Genomic DNA, 13,848 nt, shown 5'->3' with positions numbered 1-13,848 from the left:
TTATGTCAGCACAACAGAAGCTAAAATTATCTACGCAGCACCATTTAAATCATGCCTTTCTCTGCCTCATACTGACACAGCTTAAATATTTAAATACAGTTTCTTTGTTGTGAACACAAATCACCAGCCTTTCTCCATCACTCTATAATCCACAAGTCACCAATACGCTAAGCAAATTGTAAGCAAGCACATTGAAATTTGCCCGGATTGACTTGGGCCATCAGTACTGTCTATGTACACAACTAAGAACTATATAGGCTGCCCAGGTGGCTCTAGTGGTAAAGAATCTGCCTGTTGATGCAGGAGATGCAAGAGACTAGGGTTCAGTCTCTGGGTCAGAAAGATCCCTTGGAGTAGGAAATAGCAACCCACTCCAGTATTCTTGCCTGGAAAATTCTATGGACAGAGGAGCCTAGTGGGCTACAGTCCACAGGGTCACAAAGAGTTGGACACACTGAGCCACTGAGCACACACATACATGTAATATACAAAGATGTTGTGGTGCCCTTTGGTGAGTTTTTCAGTTCTCAGCGTGTGCTCTGTCTGTAGCCTGCAAAGCCACAGCCGCCACCACCACCTGCATAGCCACTGATGCTTGGGTTCAGGTTTACCAATAAAGCCCAATCGAACCAATGAGACAGTTTCTCTTGTAAGAATTTGGACCTGAAAAACAAAGATGTCATGAATCCCTGCTGGAGATTTAATCTTAGGATGTGTAAATTCTGAAGCTCTGACATTTTTACCACTAGCCATAAACCTGAGAGAACAGATGTCTGCAGAGAAACAGTGATGAAGCAGGCAGCCTGACAAGAGGGACGAGGGTGAGGGAGGAGAATTAGAGAACATGGCGCACACTTCTTGTATCTTCTACAGATATTTTCTTTGTGAAATTCTCCTTTAGACTATTCCTCCTCTTCAATTTTTGGAAGCACTTAAGAAGGACTGGCTTCTCTTGTGGCTTATCTGGTAAAGAATCCACCTGCAATGCAGGAGACCTGGATTCAATCCCTGGGTCAGGAAGATCTGCTGAGAAGGGATAGGCTACCCATTCCAGTATTCTTGGGCTTCCCTTGTGGCCCAGCTGGTAAAGAATCCCCCCGCCATGTGGGAGACATGGGTTTGATGTTGGGAAGATTCCCCTAGAGAAGGGAAAGGCTACCCACTGCAGTATTCTGGCCTGGAGAATTTCATGGACTGTATAGTCCATGGGGTTGCAAAGAGTCAGATACGACTGAGTGTAAGAATTTGGACCTGAAATGCATGAGAAGGACTAGCATTCATTCTTCTTAAGTGTTTGGTAGAATAGAAACATGGTTCAGTGAAATCACCTGATCCTGACCTTTTTTTGTTGGTAAGTTTTTTTTTCTAATGACCGTTTCAGCCTCCTGCTCATTATTGGTGTGTTCCAATTTCTTATTTCTTCATGATTCAGTCTTCAGAGGCTGTTTCTAGGAATCTCTCCATTTCTTCCAGGTTGTCTGTTTTTTAATATCTATTTATTTGATTATTTTGGGATGCATGGTGTCTTAGTTACAGCACATGGAATCTTAGGCTCATTCTTTGCAGCGAGAAGGCTTCTCTCTAGTTGTGGCACATGGGCTTCGCTGCACGGGGCATGGAGCTCTTGTGGGCAGGCATCCAGCAGCGTACTGGGTTCACATGGCCAGGCCCCTTCTAGGGCACGAGGCCTATCTGGATGGGCACCAAGGCAAGGCTCAGCGCATAGGAACCATGCGCATAGCCCTTGTTGCAGAGCATTCCCAATGCATTTCTTGGTCAGAGTGGATCCTGAGCCCCTCAGAGCAGGACCTGAACTAACAAACAGCAGCTCCTGGACAGGTCTGTGACCCTGGGCTACCCTCTGTGCAGCCTCCTTCCAGCAGATCTTCAAGATGCTTCCATGGCCCCTGGGGCACTGCGCACCTGTCTGCACCCACCACCCCTCCTCTCCCTGACTCCTGGGTTCCTCTCATGCAGGGAAGGGCTTTGGGAAGTTGCTTCCTACTCATGGACCAATTAAAATGGTTAGAAAACAAAACCAGAGCTGAAGCCACATGTCCATCTTGACCCTGAGGACCCAAACCTGTTCCTTGGAACTGGCCAGTGCAGCAAAACCCATTTTCTGCAACTATGAGCCCCTGATAGGCGAGGACTGGCTGACCCAGGCCCGTCAGCGAACCCTTCTTAGGTGTGTCTGGAGTGAGTCTTTATAACGGCCCCCTCCATGCAACAAGAATGCCTGCAGCTGTACCTGATGCCATGCTTTCTGCCCTGGGCCTGGGCTGGAGAAAGAGTAAGGACCTTGTGGGTAGCCTGGGCTGACTGGGACTCTGCAGGACGATCCGCAGGAGTTGCCAGGCTGCTACCTGCTAAGGAACAGGACATGTCACCTGCACCTGCTGTTGGAAGCTCTCCCCCAGACAGAGGTGAAGAAGCAAGTGAGAGGGTAACAGGCTGGAAGGCCAGGGGTCTCCAAATGGGGGAAATAGGCTGCAGTGTCAGACATTTTTTTCTCTCCCCCTTAAGCGGCAGGAGGGAACAAACTCTATGGAAATGTTTTTCTTAAGCAATGTTAATGAAACTATGTATTTGCTTTGGAATTTGCCTTTCTTCAAAATGGTTCCACTTAAGACTAACTTTGGCTGATAATAGCTCAATAAACCAGTATTCATATCAATCATTTTATGGCTAGGAGATGACACACCTCTTGCCATCCTATCTCAAAAATGCATATTGTGGGAGAGGGGCCTGGTGAAACTCCATCAGCCTTGAGGTGTCTGTCTTATCTGATTACTAACTTTCTAACATAAAACAGCATGCTAAAACTAGCAGGGGGGGCACTCTCCATCCTCCTTCTGATGTCTATGTCAGAAGCTTTCTCTGTCCCTTTTCGTACTTTAATAAAACTGCTATACAAAAGCTCTTGAGTGATCAAGCCTGGTCCCTGGTCCCAAAGCTAAATGTTCTTCTTTGGAGATCATGAATCTGACACTGTTCGCTGGAAGCTATCACAAGAAAAAAGGCAATAGCGGGCAGGACGGGAGGAGTAACTCAAGGAAGGGAATGGAAGCTTCCAGAAGCTCACCCAGGGCTAGGAGCAACCTGCTTGGCCTGCAGGAGCCAACCGGACAAGCGTGCTGTGGCTCAAGAGGCTCCAAGCCCTTCCCTTCAGCCTCTGAGGTCTTGAGAATCCCTTGGACTGCAAGGAGATCAAACCAATCAATCCTAAAGGAAATCAATCCCAAATATTTATTGGAAGGACTTATGCTGAAACTGAAGCTCCAATACTTTGGCTACCTGATGCAAAGAGCCAACTCATTGGAAAAAACCCGATGCTGGGAAAGACTGATGGCAGGAGGAGAAGGGAACGACAGAAGATGAAATAGTTGGAAGGCATCACCAACTCACTGGACGAGTTGGAGTAAACTCCAGGAGATGGTGAAGGACAGGGAAGCCTGGCATGCTGCAGTCCATGGGGCTGCAAACAGCTGGACACAATTGGGCAACTGAACAGGACATTTTACCTGGGAAGGGTGGAGCAGCTGGCCTGTGGGGTCAGCCCACAGTTACTCAGAGATGCTTCCATGTGGTCCACCAGCTTCCCACTGAGTTCACTCATTTTGAGGGGCTGCTGGCTGCATGTGAGAGAAGTTCCCAACACTGACCATATTCAGAATTATTCATTCAGTAGAGCAAGCATGTTGATATAGGATTAGCTTGTTTTTGCTTTTTCCTCTTCTAAATCACACTGAAATTAACATACTTATTCTATTTTGTAAGCACCTGTCCAATAATTAGGACAAATTCCCAGAAGTGAAGTTGGCTGGTCAAAGGTATTCTGTTTTAAATTTTTAAGTCTTTTGATTTGTCTAAAGTTATATTTTAAAAGTGTATCAATTTATAAATTTCCCTCAGCAGAATATGTGTTTATTTGCATACAACCTTCTCCAAACCTTCAGTCTTGCTATAATATTCATTCTAATAAGAAGACAAGATGACTCACTTTTGGTTGAACTTTCATCCCTTGATTAGTCAAAAAGACAAATATTTCTTTCTTATATTTTCAATGATTAGTATTTTGGATTCTGTGTGTATGTGTGACCTGCCTATTCATGTCCCTGGTGTGTGTTTTTCCATTTGGGGTACTAGATTTTTCCAACTCTTTAAGGCACATAATTCCATTTGATTTTCTTTTTCTCCTGATTCCTCATTTTGGATCTGTGGAGCCACCTATATATAATTACTTTGCTTAATCTAACACAATACCCTTCCTTTACCAACCCCATCCCCCCCAGCACACACACAGTTAGATCCTCACACTTTGTTTTATTCACCTAGAATAAGAAATAGTGAATTTGCAACTATGATCACAAATGGCACCCCAATGTACAACATCAGGCCAAAGCTGCTCACCACTGCCAAGGCAGCAGAAACGACTCCAAAGGCTGCCACCCACATTTTGTTTTGTATACAGTCACACCTGTAAATTTGGAGGGAAAAGTCATGGAACTTGTGGTGGTAGCTTCCATACTGAAATTCCAGCAATTCATAACGTTCTTGACTCAGAACCTCTTCAGAGTCCTCATGGGCAATAATTCCCATACTTGTCTGCAGGAGAATGTTAATTTCCAGGTACTAGCCCATCCCAACTGAACAAAAACAAATGTGCGGAGGGAACAGAAAGGAATCTGTTCAGTTCAGTTGCTCAGTCATGTCTGACTCTTTGCAACCCCATGGACTTCAGCCCCCAAGGCTTCCCTGTCCATTACCAACTCCTGGAGCCCACTCAAACTCAAGTCCATCAGTGATACCATCCAACCATCTCATCCTCTGTTGTCCCCTTCTCCTCCTGCCCTCAATCTTTCCCAGCATCAGGGTCTTTTCCAATGAGTCAGTTCTTCACATCAGGTGGCCAAAGTATTGGAGTTTCAGCTTCAGCATCAGTCCTTCCAATGAATATTCAGGACTGATTTCGTTTAGGATGGACTGGTTGGATCACCTTGCAGTCCAAGGGACTCTCAAGAGCCTTCTCCAACACTGCAGTCCAAAAGCGTCAATTCTTTGGCGCTCAGCTTTCTTTATAGTCCAACTCTCACGTTGATACATGAGTACTGGAAAAACCATAGATGGGCTGATGTTGGCAAAGTAATGTCTCTGCTTTTCAATATGCTGTCTAGTTTGGTCATAGCTGTTCTTCCAAGGAGCAAACATCTTTCAATTTCATGGCTGCAGTCATCATCTTCAGTGATTTTGGTGCCCCCCAAAAATAAAGTCTCTCACTGTTTCCATTGTTTTAGCATCTATTTGCCATGAAGTGATGGGACCAAATGCCATGATATTAGTTTACTGAAAGCTGAGTTTTAAGCCAATTTTTTCAGTCTCCTCTTTCACTTTCATCAAGAGGCTCTTTAGTTTTTCACTTTCTGCTATAAATGTGGTGTCATCTGTGTATCTGAGGATACTGATATTTCTCCCAGCAATCTTGATTCCAGCTTGTGCTTCATCCAGCCCAGTATTTCGCAGGACGTACTCTACATATAACTTAAATAAACAGGGTGACATTATACAGCCTTGACATACTCCTTTCCTGATTTGGAACCAGTCCGTTGTTTTGTATCCAGTTCTAACTGTTACTTCTTGACCTGCATACAGATTTCTCAGGAGGCAGGTCAGGTGGTCTGGAAGAATTTTCCACAGTTTGTTGTGATCCACACAGTCAAAGGCTGTGGACTAGTCAATAAAGCAGAAGTAGACGTTTTTCTGGAACTCTCTTGCTGTTTTGATGATCCAGCAGATGTTGGCAATCTGATCTTTGGTTCCTCTGCCTTTTCTAAATTTAGCTTGAACATCTAGAAGTTCATGGTTCACATACTGTTGAAGCCTGGCTTGGAGAATTTTGAGCATTACTTTGCTAGTGTGTGAGATGAGTACAATTTTGCAGTAGTTTGAACATTCTTTGGCATTGCCTTTTGTTGGGACTGGAACGAAAACTGACCTTTTCCAGTGCCGTGGCCACTGCTGAGTTTTCCAGATTTGCTGGCATATCGAGTGCAGCACTTTCACAGCATCATCTTTTAGGATTTGAAATAGCTCAACTAGAATTCCATCACCTCCACTAGCTTTGTTCATAGTGATGCGTCCTAAGGCCCACTTGACTTCATATTCCAGGATGTCTGGCTCTAGGTGAGTGATCACACCATCGTGATTATTGGGGTCATGAAGATCTTTTTTGTACAGTACTTCTGTGTATTCTTGCCACCTCTTCTTAATATCTTCTGTTTCCATTAGGTCCATACCATTTTTGTGCTTTGTTGTGCTCATCTTTGCATGAAATATAACTATTCCAGTTGATTCTTATGTAATGAGCCAAGCAAGAATCCACTGACTGGACTTTCAGAACCACAAAGATATACTAAAACATTGCAAATAGCTAATTCCCCTCTGATCTTCAAAGGAGTATGAATGGAAGCAAGCAGTATGAAAGTGCCCAAGTCCAGGTATTTTCTCACCCACTTACGACTCCAGTTAGCCATAAACGCAATCCTAAACACCTCCTGTGTGTCAAAGCTGGTTTAAAATATATATTGTGGCTAACAAAAAGAATGACAGCTTCCTTCTAAAAGATGTTCGTGGTTCTCCTCTGCTAGAGAAGTGTGCTCTAGAAAAGAGGCTGCATGTGCGTGCTCAGTTGATTCAGTCATGTCTGCTTGTGATCCTATGGACTGTAGCCCACTATGCTCCTCTCCATGGGAGTCTCCAGGCAAGAATAGTGGAGTAGGTGGCCGTGCCCTCCCTCTAGGGGATCCTCCTAACCCAGGGATCAAACCTGCATTGCAGGCGGACTCTTTACCGCTGAGTCACCGAGGAAGCCCAAGAAAAGTGGCTACTAATTGCAAAAAAAGTAATATGTGCTCCATTTTGAATAACACAACTTATGCCTTTTTCTAGGTTGGACCAACAAAAATGGGAATATATACACAGCATTTAAAAAAAAATAAAAAATAAAGATTTAATACTTTAACTCACCAACAACCACAACTTCACATCTTAAAATATTGATGACAATCCCTAGGTTTCTGTTTTACTTCATTGCTAACTGCTTCAAAACAAATGACTGATAACTGCCTCTAGAAACTTTTAGTAGGAGAGAGAAACTAAGTTTGGTTTGAAGACTAAGAAATTCAGCTACGGAAATTGAGTTACTGATTCCGAAAGAGCAATAATATAACTAAACACCTTATTCATGCAAGGCCACATTAAAATAATTAAACTTTCTTCTTATTAAAACAACTATGTGTGTCTGTATTTCACCTTTTCTCAAACTGCTGGTGCTATTAGTTAAACTCAGGGCCCCAGATCAACATACACACACACACACACACGCACCAAAATAAAAGTAAATTTCTTTATTATGACAAAATTTGATTACAACCAATACTTTCTTAAAGTAACAATATGATTTACAAGAGTTTAAGATAAAAGATGCTTACTCCGTGGCAAGAATGTTATGACCAAACTAGCCAGCATATTAAAAAGCAGAGACATTACTTTGCCAACAAAGGTCCATCTAGTCAAGGCTATGGTTTTTCCAGTAGTCATGTATGAATGTCAGAGTTGGACTGTAAAGAAAGCTGAGTGTGGAAGAATTGATGCTTTTGAACTGTGGTGTTGGAGAAGACTCTTGAGAGTCCCTTGGACTGCAAGGAGATCCAACCAGTCCATCCTAAAGGAGATCAGTCCTAGGTGTTCACTGGAAGGAATGATGCTAAAGCTGAAACTCCAGTACTTTGGCCACCTCATGCAAAGAGTTGACTCACTGGAAAAGACTCTGATGCTGGGAGGGATTGGGGGCAGGAGGAGAAGGGGATGACAGAGGATGAGAAGGCTGGATGGCATCACTGACTCGATGGACGTGAGTCTGAGTGAACTCCAGGAGCTGGTGATGGACAGGGAGGCCTGGCATGCTGCCAGTCCATGGGGTTGCAGAGTCGAACACAACTGAGCAACTGAACTGAACTGAACTGAAGATAAAAGTAACAAGATGAACCTTGAAATCAGAAAGATTAACAGGATAAAAGCTACATATGACATGTTTAGCCCTATTCCCTCTTTCAGGTTTCTGGATTGGTGGTATTCTTCAGAGGATGGGGGGAGTGAAGTATATTATTGTCTAGAATGATTTGAGTTTGACTAGTCGCTGTGTTGACTCTCTCTAAATGACCTTTATTTTAATGTTCAGTAGGCAATGGAAGGAAAGATATGAATGTAGAACACTAGTGAACACACTTGGAGATTTTCTAGTCCCCAAGAAGGACGTTGGTTAAACAGTTTTTCAGAATGACTTAGAAAAGTCTTAGAACTTTAGATTACTGCAGTTCTGGAACACAGTTCTGTAGACTCTGATCTACAGTTTATAGAGAAGTTGCAGAATCCATGTGTCTAAAAATGTCTTCATGTGATTCCGGTGCTCAGGCTGACTTGGGCATCACTGGCAGCAAAATGACTAATCAAAACAGCTCACTATTAAAAACAAAAACTACACATTAAAGAAAGCATAAATCAGGAGTTCTCTGGTGGTCCAATGGTTAGGACTCCTTGGCGCTTTCACTGTTGGGGCCTGGATTTGGCCACAAAAAAGGCATAAATGGATGAAATGAAGATAATAGGCTATAATATATACAGAATATAAATACGAAAACAATAGAAATAAGTCCTTCCTTGTCACCAATTATTTTAAATCTAAACAGATTAAACTTTCCAATCAAAAGGCAGATATTGTTAGAATGGATAAAACAGCAAGATTCAACTATATGCCATTTACAAGAGATTCACTTTAGATCCAAAGACATGAATAGATTGAAAGTTAAGAGGACTGAAAAAGATACTCCATATGAATAGTAACCAAAAGAGACTAGGAGTGCCTGTACTGATAGCAGACAACACAGACTATTTCAAAAACTGTTCAAAGAGAGAGAACGACATTATATATTTATAAAAGGGCCAATTAATCAAGAAGATATAACAACCATAAACATAAAAACTTATACATTGCTAGTGGGATATAAAACAGTGTCGCCTCTGTGAAAAATAGTTCTGTGGTTCCTGGTGTTCAAAAACAAGCTAATCCTATATCAACATGGGATTGGTCTGCCCAGAGCATATTAAAGTTTTGGAATCCTATTCAGTCTTTAAAAAGAGGTAGATATAAAGTGTTAAATTAAAAATGCTGGTTATGAAACAAGATGTTTAAAATTGAGCAATATACAAATATGCATGTATACTTGTATAGCAAATTCTGGATAGATAACACTTAAAATATTAGCAAGGATTATCCCTGACAGGTGGAATTGCAGTTGTTTAAAGTTTTTCTTTGTATTTTCCTGTACTTTCAGGGTTTATTTTACAATAAGTGTGAGAAGGTAAATATGTTTATATTTTGGAAAGTAAACAGCTTGAAAGAATTAATAATTGGTTTCCTAGGGGAGATAGGGGAGGAACTGTGCACTGAATGTATACCTTCCTAGGACACGCTCACGCTTATTCAATGTTACCACAGCCATAAACAACTCAGGTGTAGACAACTGACTTCATATCAACCATCTTCATATTGTCTGTATATACATAGACATGTGAGTGTAGGGGTGAATGTGGCGGGGGCGGGCTGTGATTTAAGTAGCTTAAGAAATGTGTGAGGACAATTTCTGAACCAAGTTCCATAAATAATAAAACCGGTTTTTAAATACCTATTCCATATCAATGAGTTTATTTGTGGTCCTTAGTAGTTCGGATTCTTGCCCTTCATCCAGCTGAATGCAAGTGAAATCCACAAAGCTGGCAGCAGGGGGCGTGTCAGGATGCAGTTTGTGACAGACTACATAAGGCTGTGTCACTGTAGGCCCGTCTCCCAGATCATATACACAGAACATCGGCAATAGAGGCAAAGTGCGATTCCCAGTACCTTCCCATGTAACCCATGGAGAAGATCTTCCAAGGTTGGTATTAAAATCAATCAGCATGTCAGTTCCAAGCTTCCCTGGTGGCTCAGAGGGTAAAGTGTCTGCCCGCAATGCGGGAGACCTGGGTTCGATCCCTGGGTCAGGAAGATCTACTGGAGAAGGAAATGGCGACCCACTCCGGTACTCTTGCCTGGAAAATCCCATGGACGGAAAAGCCTGGTGCAGGCTATAGTCCATGGGGTCGTAAAGAGTCAGACACGACTGAGCGACTTAACTTTCTTTTCACTTTTCAGTTCCAAGTATTGATTTTGTATCAATACACACAGAAACAGAGGTGTACGGGAGTGAAAGCGGTAGGAAGCTTGGAAGCTTGAGGGAAGTGAAATTTACCTGCAACATGCTTAGGCTGTCCTTTGTAATCTCCTTTCTTCTCTCCTAACCTCCGGTGACAATTTCGGAGTCCTCAAATGTTCTCCCGTCCTCTTTATTACAAATCAATCAGGAAACATCACTGTGGAAGAGACTGGTTACTTTAGTATTCACTTAATATGTAAAGGATTTTTAAGGTTTACTTTGGTACATATTTCTGATCTCAAGAGTACCTACATTTTACTGACATAATGCCTTAGCCTGGGCAGGTGAAAATTGAATGATAGCACTCTCGGTATCAGAAACAGACTAACAGGAAAGCTACATGGATGTAGATATCTTCGTGTGTATAAACTACAGGTGCCTTTAAAATCATACCACATCGATAGCTAGATGCTAACTGGAGAACAGATAAATCCAGCTTATATTTTAAACAACAAGATGTTACCTCAATATTACTGCCTTAGAATAAAATGGTTTATAAGATAAAATGGTCTCTCAAATGTTCTGATGGAATCAGAGATACATTGCTAATCCTGCTTCACCTAATACCCAGTCAGCCAGGTTTCCTGACTCTTCATTGAATACCCTGAATGATGACTGCGAGTAGAGTGTACTGCGCTATGTGTACAAATAGGAGTGTGCACAAAGCACAGAGTTATTACAGAGCAAGGAGTGATGAGTTGTCTCGTGGACTCAGAGGCAACCAGAGAAGGTGTCGGAAAAAGCTGTATCCAAACACAGACTCCGCAAGATCAATGAGACCTTGAGGGACGGGCAAAGAAAACGGTTTGAGTTGATCTGGTTAATTTTTAATGGATGTTAAAAAAGTACGAATGCTCTGCTTCTTTCTCTAACAGGTGTTGGGGTCGATGACATGTTTACCATGATTTCTGTCTGGCAGAAGACCAGCCTCATGGATAGCATAAGCAAGCGGATGTCTGATGTCTAAGCGAAAGTAGCAGTACCCATTACAATCACCACCATCACCAACGTCCTGGCCTTCTATACAGGAACCTCTTTCAGGTTCCTGTATCTATACAGGAACAACCCTGCTCTTTTGTTATTTTTATAACATCACCTGTTTTGGAGCATTTATGGCCCTGGATGGGAAAAGAGAAGTAGTCTGTCTACGCTGGTTGAAGAAGCCGGAAACAATTGACCAAAAATTTTCCTCATCAAATAGTCCTGCTGCCTCCCATGTAATTCTCTCCAAGATGAACACAAAGCTGATATCCATCCAGGGAATCTATTCTTTAGAGACTATTTTGGTCCTTTTCTCACAAGCACCGAGTCCAAGATTCCTGTAGTGCTCCTACACATTTTGTACATCATAAGTAGTACATATGGGTGTTTCTGAGTGCAGGAAGGTTTAGATCTCTGAAATTTGGCAAGTGACGACTCCTACATCACACCATATTTTAATGTAGAAGAAGAACAGTTTTCAAGTTATGGTCCCAGGGTTATGGTTATCCCAGAGATGGACCTTGCCCATCTCTTAAGGTCTCATTAATCTTGTGGAGCCTGTGTTTGGATACTGCTTTCTCTAACACCTTCTCTGGTTGCCTCTGAGTCCATAAGACAACTCATCACTCCTTGTTCTGTAATAACTCTGCACTTTGTACAGACTCTTGACTACTGGGATAAAGTTACTAGGCAAAAACTGGAAAAATGTCTGGCAGATTTTAAAAACGATGAGTATGTAGATAAAAACCTTACAGAGTTTTGGTTGTGAGAATATATAAAATATATAGAAAAACTCCATCAAGATTTAAATAAGACAGCTTTTCCAAGCAATATTCCCACTTTTTAATGGAATTTCCACTTTTTGTGTATGATATTAATATTACATCATCACAGGAAATCATTTGCTCCCAGGCCTTCATTCAAACCATGGGTATTTCTTCTTCAACCAATGAGAAGCTGATGTTACTCCAGTTCCAGACATGACAGAGAAGTGTGAAGCTTCCCTAATGGTGTATAACCAGGCATTCATGATAATCAGTATTCTGCAATATTAAAAAACACTGTTCAAAATGTGGTTGTTGCATCAACAGCTATGTTCATGATTTCCTTATGGTTAATTCCTCATCCCCTGTGTTCTTTGTGGGTAACTTTTGCTATTGCTTCTGTGATTGTGGGTGTCATGGGTTTTATGGCCTTCTGGAATGTCAATTTTGATTGCATAGCCATGATTAATCTTGTTATTTGTATAGGGTTTTCTTTTGACTTTTCTGGTCACATTTCCTATGCATTTGTTTTCAGTTCAGAGCCCTCAGTAAACCGAAAAGCCATTGAAGCATTGTATCTGCTAGGCTACCCTGTGTGACAACGTGCAGTTTCAACAATAGTAAGGGTATGAAGCACACATCTTCAGGATATTTTCTAAGACTGTGTTTCTTGTGATGTTATTTAGAGCTGTTCATGGTCTAATGTTTTATCCAGGATTCTTAACTTTTTTTTGAAAGTGAGTTTGAATAGCCACTAACAAACCAAAGACCAATTATAGAATTCCTTATTGGCCCAATCCAATCTGATGAAAATGCACTATTAAGAATAGTCAATAAACTAAAATCAAAGACATGCTTCCTTGGCTTATAAATACTGTTTAAAAATGTTATTTAACACCCTGCTTATTTAACTTATATGCAGAGTACATCAAGAGAAACGCTGGGCTGGATGAAACACAAGCTGGAATCAAGATTGCTGGGAGAAATATGTTGGAATTAGCTATTTGCAATGTTTTAGTGTATCTTTGTGGTTCTAAAAGCCCAGTCAGTGGATTCATGCTCGGCTCATTACATAAGAATCAACCAGAATAGTTGCATTTCATGCAAAGATGAACACAACAAAGGACAGAAATGGTATGGACCTAACAGAAGCAGAAGATATTAAGAAGACGTGGGAAGAATACACAGAAGAACTGTACAAAAAAGATCTTCATGACCCAGATAATCACGATGGTGTGATCACTCACCTAGAGCCAGACATCCTAGAATGTGAAGTCAAGTGGGCCTTCAGAAGCATCACTACGAACTCATTCTATGAGGCCACCATCACCCTAATACCAAAACCTGACAAAGATGCCACAAAAAAAGAAAACTACAGGCCAATATCACTGATGAACATAGATGCAAAAATCCTTAACAAAATTCTAGCAATCAGAATCCAACAACACATTAAAAAGATCATACACCATGATCAAGTGGGCTTTATCCCAGGGATGCAAGGATTCTTCAATATCCGCAAATCAATCAATGTAATACACCACATTAACAAATTGAAAAATAAAAACCATATGATTATCTCAATAGATGCAGAGAAAGCCTTTGACAAAATTCAACATCCATTTATGATAAAAACTCTCCAGAAAGCAGGAATAGAAGGAACATACCTCAACATAATAAAAGCTATATATGACAAACCCACAGCAAACATTATCCTCAATGGTGAAAAATTGAAAGCATTTCCTCTAAAGTCAGGAACAAGACAAGGGTGCCCACTTTCACCATTACTATTCAAC

General features: G+C 41.6%; 1 protein-coding gene across 1 annotated transcript; it reads left to right on the top strand.

Moving 5' to 3' along the window:
- The first annotated feature begins 2,054 nt into the window (after positions 1-2,054).
- On the top strand, positions 2,055-12,790 carry LOC139186642 (patched domain-containing protein 3). The gene is given in 9 exon segments (XM_070801932.1): positions 2,055-2,199; positions 11,186-11,351; positions 11,353-11,485; positions 11,488-11,800; positions 11,945-12,127; positions 12,130-12,267; positions 12,270-12,320; positions 12,323-12,683; positions 12,685-12,790. Coding segments are annotated over 9 exon segments (1,596 nt in total).
- The last annotated feature ends 1,058 nt before the right edge of the window (positions 12,791-13,848 follow it).

The sequence above is a fragment of the Bos indicus genome, chromosome 13 (genome assembly GCF_029378745.1).
Source record: "Bos indicus isolate NIAB-ARS_2022 breed Sahiwal x Tharparkar chromosome 13, NIAB-ARS_B.indTharparkar_mat_pri_1.0, whole genome shotgun sequence".
In the NCBI taxonomy this organism is placed as follows: Eukaryota; Metazoa; Chordata; class Mammalia; order Artiodactyla; family Bovidae; genus Bos; species Bos indicus.
Note: the sequence above shows the minus strand (reverse complement) of the source record. Positions and strands in the feature narration are given on the sequence as shown.